At 46.4% G+C, this 12,854-nt stretch overlaps 1 protein-coding gene across 1 annotated transcript in view; it reads left to right on the top strand.

The window, feature by feature from the left end:
* LOC124802757 (transforming growth factor-beta-induced protein ig-h3-like) overlaps positions 1 to 12,854 on the top strand; it is a 126,810-nt gene that overhangs the window by 35,989 nt on the left and 77,967 nt on the right. The window contains exons 2-3 of the mRNA XM_047263748.1: positions 7,118 to 7,266; positions 12,717 to 12,840. Coding sequence (XP_047119704.1) covers positions 7,118 to 7,266; positions 12,717 to 12,840 — 273 coding nt within the window. The remainder of the gene's footprint in view (positions 1 to 7,117; positions 7,267 to 12,716; positions 12,841 to 12,854) is intronic.

Genomic DNA, 12,854 nt, shown 5'->3' with positions numbered 1-12,854 from the left:
TGAGACGAGAATTGGAATTTGAGGGGGGGGGGGGGGTGGAGGAAAGACATCGATTCTGGCCCGGAGAAAGCGCAGATGAGCCAAAAGAAAGTTTTTCTTTGTGACCCATTTACTGTCTGTCACTACAGTAATAAACAAAGTTCGTTGACGCTACTGACACAAACAGCAGACTTGCCGACAAATGAATTCATGTGGTGAACTGATAACAATTCTAATACTAAACGTTACAATCAGTGAAACCACAAACACAATAGTAGGGTCGGTAAACAGGTGATCAGCTGGCAAGACACGGACAGCTTCCGTGCCATGTCAGTCAGCGCCGATATAGACGCGGCGGGCTTGTGTCCTAAACTGCGAAAAATGAATGAATATGTCAATGTATTAGAACCACATTCGTTTTGCATATGACAGTGTATTCTTTGTGCCCACCCAGATAAACTTCATCATATGGAGAGCTCAATAGATAAAGCTTGAAAGCAGGCCTGAAAATCAATTACAATAGAACTGCGATGATGCGTTACCAACACATCAAAAATAGAGCAAATTGACAATCAAGCCTGACGATGAGGAAAGAAATAGATGAGGAATAATAGACTGAAGTGCATTAGGTAAATATGGTTTTCAAAACAGAGTTTCCGGTGTGTCCGAAAGGGAAAGTTGCAATCAGTGAATATTTATAGTGTTGACGTATGTTCGTGAGACACAAATTTTCATTCAGAAAATCTTTGAGAAACGCTGGAGGCTTGCTTAGGATATAGTGGAAAATTTTCGGGGATCAATAAGCGAGACAAGGAAACATTCAGGGCTCAGGCTGAAGTGGGTTTTTTATTAATTTTTCACACGGAGAAGGACCTCGGCACGCGGCTGACGAGAGCAACTTTTTCGACAGAAGTCATAAGATGACGCATGACATGTAACTTCGGACCGATATTCACTTGTTTGCGCTCTCTACCAACCTTACTTTTCAACAAATAAGACCCCGATTCTTTAAAGAATCGAACTCTTTAAACGTCTAATTTCGCTACAATTGGGTTAATCTGTTAAATTTTTGGCGTTAAGTGGGAAAAGGGTAGAAAAGATCTGAGATTGTGTTTCAAGTTTGTCGGAAGTCGCTAAGTGCTCTCATTGTACGATGTTGGATGAATATAGTCTGGGTAATTGTCGCGCAGTGGCTCCAGACATACACAGTTTCTAACCGTAATATCTGACTTCTTGTGTTAATCTTTTAACGTGAGATTATATCTCGTAATGAGTAGATTATGACAGCATATTAAATTTTTTAATTCGGCAATAACTGTACGAGATATTGAAAATCAAACCTTTGTCGCATCTTCAATCCTTTAGATAGGTAACTGCAACCGCGACACGGTGACCGTGTCCTAGGTTATCCGGTAAATAGATAAATACTTAAGCGGACATAGTTGTAGCCATATTGTTTATGTGGTATGTTCACGTTGTGATTATTATCAACACATCCACTTCCCAGTATTTGTATCTACAGTATAATATAGTTCCGTTTGTGAGAAACTAGAAGCACTGAACACTGTCGTCTGCTAGTTTATGTAGACTAGGTTGGATACGCCGAGAAAGTTGCCATTATCGACCGAGAACATTGTATTTCAATCGATAAAGCTACTACAGTCGTCCATCGAACCGAGAGGCCTTTTAGCATGAATAATTAAAAATTGTGCCGTTGGTGAAGTTGAAATGGAAGTGAGCAAAGCTTGTAACCAGGCGAATTGATCGTAGAAGCGCAAAGAAGTCCTTTGCTGGCATCAGAGAAGATAATGACTTGGTGTAAAGGGTATGGGTACATGATAGTAGATAAAGCTCCCCGTACACGAACAGTATGTCAAACTTTACTAAGTTTGTGAACTAATTGACCTTTTTACAGTGCTGTTTGACCTGTTTGTCAAACATAGAGGCTGTATGGCTTGTTACAGAGAAATTTTGAATGACTGTAGATCTGACAAAACAGCGGACGTTTTTGTATCTTTTTTTCCCACCACGGTGAAAGATGCGACAGCGTGTTTCGACAATTCAGGAAATTCATTAGGGCCAAGCTGTATCCTCGTATGAAGGTACATATGCTAGATTTTTAACATTTGACTTGTGTAGACGATTTTCGTGTCAGTTATGACGTACGAAGATCAGAACGACAGAACACCCAATCCCCCAGCGGGGAAAATCTACGACTCGGCCGGGCTATCGAAACCGACCCCTTCGGTTAGCAGCCTACCGAGCTGACGTGTCGATGTTTCGCCGGGCACGCTTAGCGAAAAGGAATTGTTTACAATTTATCTCACTGTATCGTGAGTTTCCACAACTGTGGAAGCCGTGCCATCAAGATTAAAAACGAAGTAGCTTTGTCATTTACCAGCATGGCAGATGCATTGCGTCTTTCCCAGCCATAGGTAACACAGGAAGAGATTAAGAAGAAAATCAGTATTATACGCAAAACATACAAGCGGAAGTGCAACAGAATAATTCGAAGCTCTCCGCTTCTTCCCTGGACGATGTGTGTGTTCTCACATTGTGGTATTGTGAAGAACTGTCATTAGAAGACGAAGTGCCGGCCGCTGTGGCCGAAAGGTTCTAGGCGCTCCAGTCAGGAACCGCGCTGCTGCTACGGTCGCAGGTTCGAATCCTGCCACGGGCATGGATGTGTGTGATGTCCTTAGGTTAGTTAGGTTTAAGTAGTTCTAAGTCTAGGGGACTGATGACCTCAGATGTTAAGTTCCATAGTGCTTAGAGCCATTTGAACCATTTTTAAAAGACGAAGTAGTAGAGAAAATATTTTCGTATATTTATGTTCTTTTCATTGTTATAGCGAAGTAACCCGGTCATTAAAAGTTAGACTATCTATTCAGAGCCGGCCGTAGTGGCCGTGCGGTTAAAGGCGCTGCAGTCTGGAACCGCAAGACCGCTATGGTCGCAGGTTCGAATCCTGCCTCGGGCATGGATGTTTGTGATGTCCTTAGGTTAGTTAGGTTTAACTAGTTCTAAGTTCTAGGGGACTAATGACCTCAGCAGTTGAGTCCCATAGTGCTCAGAGCCATCTATTCAGAGAGTTGCTGTAACCAACAGGTTCTACTTAATATTTCCTTTAGCATTATTTCGTGGGTATATCAACCATTCCATGGAGAGTTGCATCAAACCAGTCATTGGACTGAAGACCACAACAACAAAAACAACAACATAAACCATTCCCTGGAGCAGCGTCTTGTTTTCTTCTTCTTCGTTAAACACAGTGGCAGAGTGAAGCTTAGAAACGCTTTATCTACATTTGTAGTGATTGCCATTAGTGTCAAAATACTACACGACACGAACAGCGTCCGCTTCAAAAGTGATGTTAAATTGACAGACATTGTTAATACGTTTACGGACGTGTTTGACAAACCCGTGGGTAGATAATAGCGAGTTTGACAAACAAGTTTGATTGTGTATGGGCTGCTTAATGAGCGGGTGCTATAAGGATTGCTATAGCTGAAGACATTAATACGTGGAAAAGTCTAGAGGAAATGCTTATTCGACAGTGCATCTCAGTGATGATGATGATGATGATGATGATGATGGCAATCTATATCAGGCTACCCATGTAAGGCTTCAGCGAGCGATGGATTTGAAGCTGCACCGTAGCGTGTTATGTCGTGACGTAAAGGCAGTCAGACTGTGGGTGACGTGGCTGAAGTGCGCGGGCGTCCCCCAGGGTCGCTGCTAGCAGCTGTCCCGCTTCCGGAGCCGCCAGAACAAAGCCGCTCTCTTCTGTGGGCGGTGCTGTTTGTTGTCCCAGGCTCTGTCGCCCCTGTGCCTTCGTTACCGAGCGCCCGCCGTCCTGTCCTGCGCCTTGCTTACAGATTTTTCTGGATGACACAACATGAACACACAGGAGCCACGTCGTTCGGATATTGTTGCGAAACCAGGGAAGACCCATACATCGTCTACATCTTCATCTATACACCGCAAGCCACGTTATGCTATGTGGCGGAGGGTAGTTTATCATCGACACTTCCTTCCTTTTCTGTTCCAATCCCGAAACCTGCGCTGGGGGTACGAATGTTAAGTGTATGTGTGAGCTCGAATCTCTTTTAATTTTGCTATCGAGATCTTTTCCAGAACTATACTTAGAAGGTAGCAATATCTTGATTGACTTTTTAGCTATGTTAACAGTTAACCACACAGTGATGCATAAAACCTCTCTTGTAGCGCCGGGCACTTGTGTTGGGCGAATATCTTCCGCTCCTGCTAACCGAAATTGTGACAAAACGTGCTGCTCTTCTTTGGATCTCCTCCTTTTGCTGTGTCATTACTGCTCCGTAAACGTCTCAGAAAAATGGGCAAAATTCAAATATCGGCCGAATGAGTGTTTTGTAAGCTATCTCCTTCGTGGGTGGACTATACTTTGAGGATTCTTCCAAGGATTGAGTCTGGTATGTGCCTCTCCTGTGATTATTTTCGTGAGGTCGTTCCAGTTCAGATCGCTTCGTGTGCATATTCCAAGGTACTTAGCGGGTATGACTGTTTTCAGTGGTTTCCCCGCACCAAGAGTCCATCTTCTGCGGGTTTTCCTACATTTCGCTACAGTTTTCTAACGACTCATTCGATACAGCGGTCCCGTATTGGTCTAGTGCGGTATTCGTTTTATCTATATGTATTTACAGGGAGAGTAGAGCACGAAAAATAAGCAGCAAGCAGCGACTGACCCCCGAACCTCCAGATCTCAGATACTCAGATCGTTACCAAACGTTGTGTGTCGATGAAGTAGCAACCAGAAAACCGATTTAGTTCGTGCTGTGCACTGTCGTCGAACTAGCTTGAAAGGTAATTAAACGTAACACTAGAATTACACGGAGTGTATGAAAAGCCTATCTGTGAGATGAATGTGATCTCTGGTAGGTGAGTTCGCAGAGTGTATCATTTTACTAAAGGTCCCAAGTTAGAAACCCACTGACGGCGATTTTTTAACAGTTTACGCGTGAAATAGGTATATGGGAGAACATTTTTCTGACATGTAGAAAGCCGTTTCGGAGTTTGTTGCCATGTTCTTTTGCAGCAGCAAACCTATAGCGTAAATTTGTATAGATAACACTACACCTACCTATACAAATGTACGCTATAGGTTTGCTACTTTCAACTAACGAAGCGAAAGCAGACTGCCAAAAGAATATTACTACGAACTCCGAAACGTCCTTTTACATGTCAGAAAAATGTTCTCGCATATGACAATCTCACGCGTAAACTGTTAAAAAAATCGCCGTCAGTGGGTCTCGAACTCGGGACCTTTAGTACAACAATACGCTCTGTCAACTCACCTACCAGAGATCTTCACATTTACATCTCAAAGGTACTCTTTTCATACACTCCGTAGCTCTAGTGTTACTTTTAATTACCATTTACGCATGTTGTACTGAACGACAGAACCCAGCACGAACTAAATCGATTTTTTGGCTGATACACTATCGATACACAATGTTTGATGCCGATGTGAGTGTCTGACATTTGGAGATTTGGGGTGTAGCAGACAACGTGGGCCAGGGCGGTGCCGTCACTGTTGGAGTACGGATTGTTCTTCGATTTTTACTGCCCTGTTAATACATATCGATGAAACTAATATCGGACTAGACTGGACTAGAATGGGCACGTAGAATTCCGCTTTTTAAAATCATATTGTTTGTAACGGAAAACAAACCGACGCACCCCGTCGACACTAGGTGTCGCATGGAAGACGTGGAGAGCAGTATTTGTTTGGGCTGATTTCAGCTTAACCTTGCAAAAACGAAATTGCAAGTATGTGCCGAAGCACCACAAGAAGTGCACGTGACGACTCTTCTGAGGGACACCCTGTATAAATGGCATGGCGGATAACGTCTGTAGCCGTATTAGGTAGACGACGCATTGTGTACGGGGAGGTGACCTCGTTAGAAACTAATTACGGAGCTTAGAGAGACTTTCACATGCTGAGCGTCTTACGCGAAGATCGACAGCTGACGTTGGACGTAAACAGATATAGCTGCTGGCGGAGCCTAGTTCCGTGTCCTTCCACCTTCGTACTTAACGCTGTGGACGCAAGAAGCGAGGGCAAGCCGACTAACGCCGACTTTCTTTTAAAGAAGTTGGTCCAGTTGGATCTCTGAGACGGTTTGGCGACCGAAAGTACCCGTTGCTTACCTTGCCTCCCACTGAACGAAGCTGAGCTGCATAGACAAAAGGCGAAAGTCCGATAACGACCATGCCATGCAGATATCATTACTAAATCCAAAACCATATCCGACATCAGTCTGCAAGATTACTGGAAACTTCTCAGGTTCATACTGATTTGGATGGTCTCATTTCTTGCCCTCTTCTCCAAAGAGCAGTTCGTGGTATTGCGGTAGCGTTCTCGCTTTCCACTCACGGGGTCCCCGGTTCCATTCCCTCCGGGGTCAGGGGTTTTTCCTGCCTCGAGATGACTGGATGTTGTTGTGTTGTCTTCATCATCATCATTCATCTTCATTACGGTCGGAGGAAGGCAATGGCAAACCATCTCCGCCAGGACCTGTCCTAGAACGGCAGTGCGGGTCTCCTGCATCGTCCCCTAAGCTCCTCGGAGTATGGGACCTCATCATCATTTCCAAAGAGAACTTGCATTAAATCAATTTGCTTATCACGTATGTAGCTGTCTCTTTTCCATATACGATTGACATGCGTTAATACAGTGTAATTACAGTCATGATGTAAGACCGAAAATGGTACATTGCTACAGGTGATGGGAACAGGTCAGGAACAATTTACTACCAGAGGAGTATGTGAAATGTATAGCAGCGTCTGACGATGTGATGAAGCTTCCAGCGAACTTTGACTGGGAGGTTGTATTGTCTTTTCATTATCGTATTGAATCCCTATGTCAGAAAAATGCTCCTCTTCTCTCTTAAAACACCTGAATGATGCGATCTCTGACTCGTCCTTTTGCGAGTATTCAGCTTTTGTGTGGGGCATGTGTACCCTAGGACCGTGGTCAATTGTGGAACGTACATTGAAAGAACGAGCATTTTTTTTTAGAGCGTGGATGTAGATGTAGAAGTTATTTATGTATGAAAATGTTATTGGCAGATTTAGTGATGCTGACATGCATTTGCAGATTCCGACACATGGAGGATTCCGTCCGTGACGATGCGACGCAACTGGAAGGCATGTTCAACTCCTGGTTGTCACCCCGCCAGCAAGCATCCCAGAAGCACCACCACAGCGATGTCGAAATGCTGTCAACAGCTGAAGAACGCGATACCGGTACGTATCTGAGTGGTTTGCAACAAATCACCATAATTCTGTCTATCTTATTTTCGATATACAACGGTTGGACAAAAATATGGAAACCCCGCGAGAACTGCGTGCATTAACATAAATGCTGATGCTAGACGTGCTTGCAGGTTGGGCTGTTGTATTTCACGACCAACGGCTGCCGTGCAATGTCCTCAATAAGTTGCAAGTCTCATTCGTAGTCAGAACAGTGTACTGTTTAGTTGTGAGCGCATTGTCTCGGAGCTAAGTGAAGTCGAACGCGGGAAAATTGTTAGTGCTTATATGGTGGGTACTCCCGTAACCAAGGGAGCCGAATTGTTCGTTGTTCCAGCAGGTGCCATATCGAATATTTATGACGCATACAAGGAAAGCGGAAAATCAAGACGACTTAGAAAAAATTTCCAGTTGGCGGAGGAATAGCAGCTAATCCTTAAATGTGGAAAAATGTAAGTTAATGCGGATGAATAGGAATATCAAACCTGTAATGTTCGGATGAAGTAATACTAGTGTCCTGCTTGACACAGTCATGTCGTTTAAATGTCTGGGCATAACGATGGAAAGCAATATGAGGTGGAACGAGCATGCGAGAAGTGTGGTAGAGGCGAATGGTCGACTTCAGTTTGTTGGGAGAATTTTAGAAGAGTGTGCTTCACCTGTAGAGGAGACCGCAAATAGGACGCTGGTGCGACCTGTTCTTGAGTATTGTTCGAGTGTTTGGGAATCGTACCAGGTCGGATTGAAAGAAAGACATCGAAGCAATTCAGAGGCGGTCTGCTATTTGTTATCGGTGGGTTCGAACAACACGGAAGTATTACGGAGATGCTTCGCGAGCTCAAATGGAAATTCCTGGAGGGAAGACGGACGTTCTTTTCAAGAAACATTATTAAGGAAATTTAGAGAATCGGCAATTGAAGCTGACTACCGAACGATTCTACTGCCGCCAACATACATTGCGCGCAAGGACCACCAAGATATAATACGAGAAATTAGGGCTCATACTGAGGCATATGGTCTGTCGTTTTTCCCTTGCTCTATTTGCTAGTGGAACAGTAAAGGAACTGACAAGTAGTGGTACAGTGTACCCTCCGCCACGCACCGTACTGTGGCTTGCGCAGTATCTATGTGGATGTAAATGTACACTACTGGCAATTAAAACTGCTACACCAAGAAGAAATGTAGATGATAAACGGGTATTCATTGGACAGATACACTCCTGGAAATTGAAATAAGAACACCGTGAATTCATTGTCCCAGGAAGGGGAAACTTTATTGACACATTCCTGGGGTCAGATACATCACATGATCACACTGACAGAACCACAGGCACGTAGACACAGGCAACAGAGCATGCACAATGTCGGCACTAGTACAGTGTATATGCACCTTTCGCAGCAATGCAGGCTGCTATTCTCCCATGGAGACGATCGTAAGAGATGCCGGATGTAGTCCTGTGGAACGGCTTGCCATGCCATTTCCACCTGGCGCCTCAGTTGGACCAGCGTTCGTGCTGGACGTGCAGACCGCGTGAGACGACGCTTCATCCAGTCCCAAACATGCTCAATGGGGGACAGATCCGGAGATCTTGCTGGCCAGGGTAGTTGACTTACACCTTCTAGAGCACGTTGGGTGGCACGGGATACATGCGGACGTGCATTGTCCTGTTGGAACAGCAAGTTCCCTTGCCGGTCTAGGAATGGTAGAACGATGGGTTCGATGACGGTTTGGATGTACCGTGCACTATTCAGTGTCCCCTCGACGATCACCAGTGGTGTACGGCCAGTGTAGGAGATCGCTCCCCACACCATGATGCCGGGAGTTGGCCCTGTGTGCCTCGGTCGTATGCAGTCCTGATTGTGGCGCTCACCTGCACGGCGCCAAACACGCATACGACCATCATTGGCACCAAGGCAGAAGCGACTCTCATCGCTGAAGACGACACGTCTCCATTCGTCCCTCCATTCACGCCTGTCGCGACACCACTGGAGGCGGGCTGCACGATGTTGGGGCGTGAGCGGAAGACGGCCTAACGGTGTGCGGGACCGTAGCCCAGCTTCACGGAGACTGTTGCGAATGGTCCTCGCCGATACCCCAGGAGCAATAGTGTCCCTAATTTGCTGGGAAGTGGCGGTGCGGTCCCCTACGGCACTGCGTAGTATCCTACGGTCTTGGCGTGCATCCGTGCGTCGCTGCGGTCCGGTCCCAGGTCGACGGGCACGTGCACCTTCCGCCGACCACTGGCGACGACATCGATGTACTGTGGAGACCTCACGCCCCACGTGTTGAGCAATTCGGCGGTACGTCCACCCGGCCTCCCGCATGCCCACTATACGCCCTCGCTCAAAGTCCGTCAAATGCACATACGGTTCACGTCCACGCTGTCGCGGCATGCTACCAGTGTTAAAGACTGCGATGGAGCTCCGTATGCCACGGCAAACTGGCTGACACTGACGGCGGCGGTGCACAAATGCTGCGCAGCTAGCGCCATTCGACGGCCAACACCGCGGTTCCTGGTGTGTCCGCTGTGCCGTGCGTGTGATCATTGCTTGTACAGCCCTCTCGCAGTGTCCGGAGCAAGTATGGTGGGTCTGACACACCGGTGTCAATGTGTTCTTTTTTCCATTTCCAGGAGTGTATATTATACTAGAACTGACATGTGATTACATTTTCACGCAATTTGGGTGCATAGATCCTGAGGAATCAGTACCCAGAACAACCACCAATGGCCGTAATAACGCCCTTGATACGCCTGGGCGTTGAGTGAAACAGAGCTTGGGTGGCGTGTACAGGTACAGTTGCCCATGCAGCTTAAAAACGATACCACAGTACATCAAGAGTAGTTACTGGTGTATTGTGACGAGCCAGTTGCTCAGCCACCGTTGATCAGCCGTTTTCAATTGGTGAGAGATCTGGAGAATGTGGTGACCAGGGCAGCAGTCGAACATTTTCTGTACCTAGAAAGGCCCGTACATGCGGTCGTGCATTATCCTGCTGAAATGTAGGGTTTCGCAGGGATCGAATGAAGGGTAGAGACACGGGTCGTAACACAGCTGAAATGTAACGTCCACTGCTCAAAGTGCCGTCAGTGCGAACAAGAGGTGACCAAGACGTGTAACCAATGGCACCCCATACCATCACGCCGGGTGATACGCCAGTATGGCGATGACGAATACACGCTTCCAATGTGCGTTCACCGCGATGTCGCCTAACACGGTTGCGACCATCATGATGCTGTAAACAGAACCTGGATTCATCCGAAAAAATGACGTTTTGCCATTCGTGCACCAATGTTCGTCGTTGAGTACACCATCGCAGGAGCTCCTGTCTGTGATGCAGCGTCAAGGGTAACCGCAGCCATGGTCTCCGAGCGGATAGTTCATGCTGCTGCAAACGTCGTCGAACTGTTCGTGCATTTTTGTCTTGCAAACTTCCCCATCTGTTGACTCTGGGATCGAGATATGGCTGCACGGTCCGTTACAGCCATGCGCATAAGACGCCTGTCATCTCGACTGCTAGTGATACGAGGCCGTTGGGATCCAGCACGGCGTTCCATATTACCCTCCCGAACCCACCGATTCCCTATTCTGCTAACAGTCATTGAATCTCGACCAACGCGAGCAGCAATGTCGCGATACGATAAACCGCAATCGCGATAGGCTACAATCCGACCTTTATCAAAGTCGGAAACGTGATGGTACGCATTTCTCCTCCTTGCACGAGGCTTCACAACAACGTTTCACTAGGCAACGCCTGTCAACTGCTGTTTGTGTATGAGAAATCGGTTGGAAACTTTCCTCATGTCAGCACGTTGTAGGTGTCGCCACCGGCGCCAACCTTGTGTGAATGCTCTGAAAAGCTAATCATTTGCATATCACAGCATCTTCTTCCTGTCGGTTAAATCTTCGTGGTGTAGCAATTTTAATGGCCAGTAGTGCAGTTCAGCCGCTAATTTACACGTGGACGAGAATGTGTGTTAAGGTCATTGAAGAATATCTAACGGAAAAGGAGAGGACGACAGCTGCAAAGGTCACTGCATATCTGTATGTCGCACTCACAAACCTTGTCAACACCAGAACAACACGGAGCTCCATAAGCAGGGCACTGCAAGGCGAGATGGAATTCCAAAACCTCTCATCAATGATATAAATGCCCATAACAGGAAATCGTGATGCCGAAGCCATAAAGCCTGGACTTTGAAACAATGAGGGAATGTCATTTGGTTGGATGAGTCTTGTTTCACTCTTCCTCCAACTTCTGGCCGATTTTACATTCCAAGAGTGGAACATGGCGGAGGTTCGGTGATGATTTTGGCAGCAATAACGTGGTACTCCATGGGCTCCCATGGTTGCTCTGTAAGCTCGCGTTACCTACCAAGGATTATGTGACCGTTTTGGCCGAGCAGGTCCATACGAAGGTACAATGTTTGTTCCCCAATGGCGATGCTGTGTTCCAAGAGTACAGGCTGCACGGTGACACAGCTCGAATCTTCCATGACTGCTTTTGTGAGAATGAGGACGAACTGTCGCATCCCCCTCGCCACCACAGTCACCAGATCACAATACGAGTGAGTCTTTGTGGATTACTTTGCAGAGAGTCCGCAGCTCGTGGTCTTGCGGTAGCGTTCTCGCCTCCCGCGCACGGTGTCCCGGGTTCGATTCCGGGCGGGCCAGGGATTTTTCTCTGCCTCGAGATGACTGGGAGTTGTGTGCATTTCATCATCATTGACTCGCAAGTTGCCGGAGTGGCGTCAGCTAAAAAGGACTTGCAATTTCGCCGGCCGAACACCCCGCATGGGGTCTTCCGACCAGCAATGTCGTACGATCATTTCATTTCACTTTGGAGAGAAGTGTCCGTGATTGCTATCCACCTTCACCATCGTTATCTGAGTCTACGACTATTTTGCGGGAAGAATGGCATAAGAATATCTTCAAAGCCACACAGGATCTTCCTATCCATTCCGAGATGACTAGACCCTGTTTTCAATGCCAATCGTTTATCTACACTGTATTAGACATGTTAATGTGTTGTGTTTTTTAGTGTTCCGTATCTTTGTCCATTCCCTGTGATATTCTGCCGTCTGTCGTACCTCTACGAATTGTTTCATAGAGTTAATTATACTAGTTGACAGATTATAATGATGAATCATTCGTAGCGTATCCATAGGATACCTAGTTTTCTCATTTTGTGAAGTGCGCAGTTTTACATACCTCATCATTTCAAGCTAGTGATCAGACTCTGCACCACATTGAAACCTTACCAAGGTCCACAGATTTTTTCAGTCAGTACTTCATTACAAATAACTTTATAATCTGCGAGAAGTCTGATGCTTTTGTTTGCCCGATCTCTACTGTGCATCACGAGCAACAAGGGTCACGACACACGTCTTCAGTAATAAACAAGAGCGATTCGATGTATAAGTCTGGTTGCATGGATGTTTTCAGAGCCTGTGGAGATAGATGGCGACATTGATGACATCGACGGCGATGTGGATGACGTGACCGACGACTTCCCAGGGAACTTCTTCAACATCTTCCATGGACCGACAACGAGATCGTGGTGGTCAGGGTGAGTACACGATA

The sequence above is a fragment of the Schistocerca piceifrons genome, chromosome 6 (genome assembly GCF_021461385.2).
Source record: "Schistocerca piceifrons isolate TAMUIC-IGC-003096 chromosome 6, iqSchPice1.1, whole genome shotgun sequence".
Classification (NCBI taxonomy): domain Eukaryota; kingdom Metazoa; phylum Arthropoda; class Insecta; order Orthoptera; family Acrididae; genus Schistocerca; species Schistocerca piceifrons.
The sequence above is the reverse complement of the archived record's forward strand: the minus strand, read 5'-3'. Positions and strand labels throughout refer to the sequence as shown.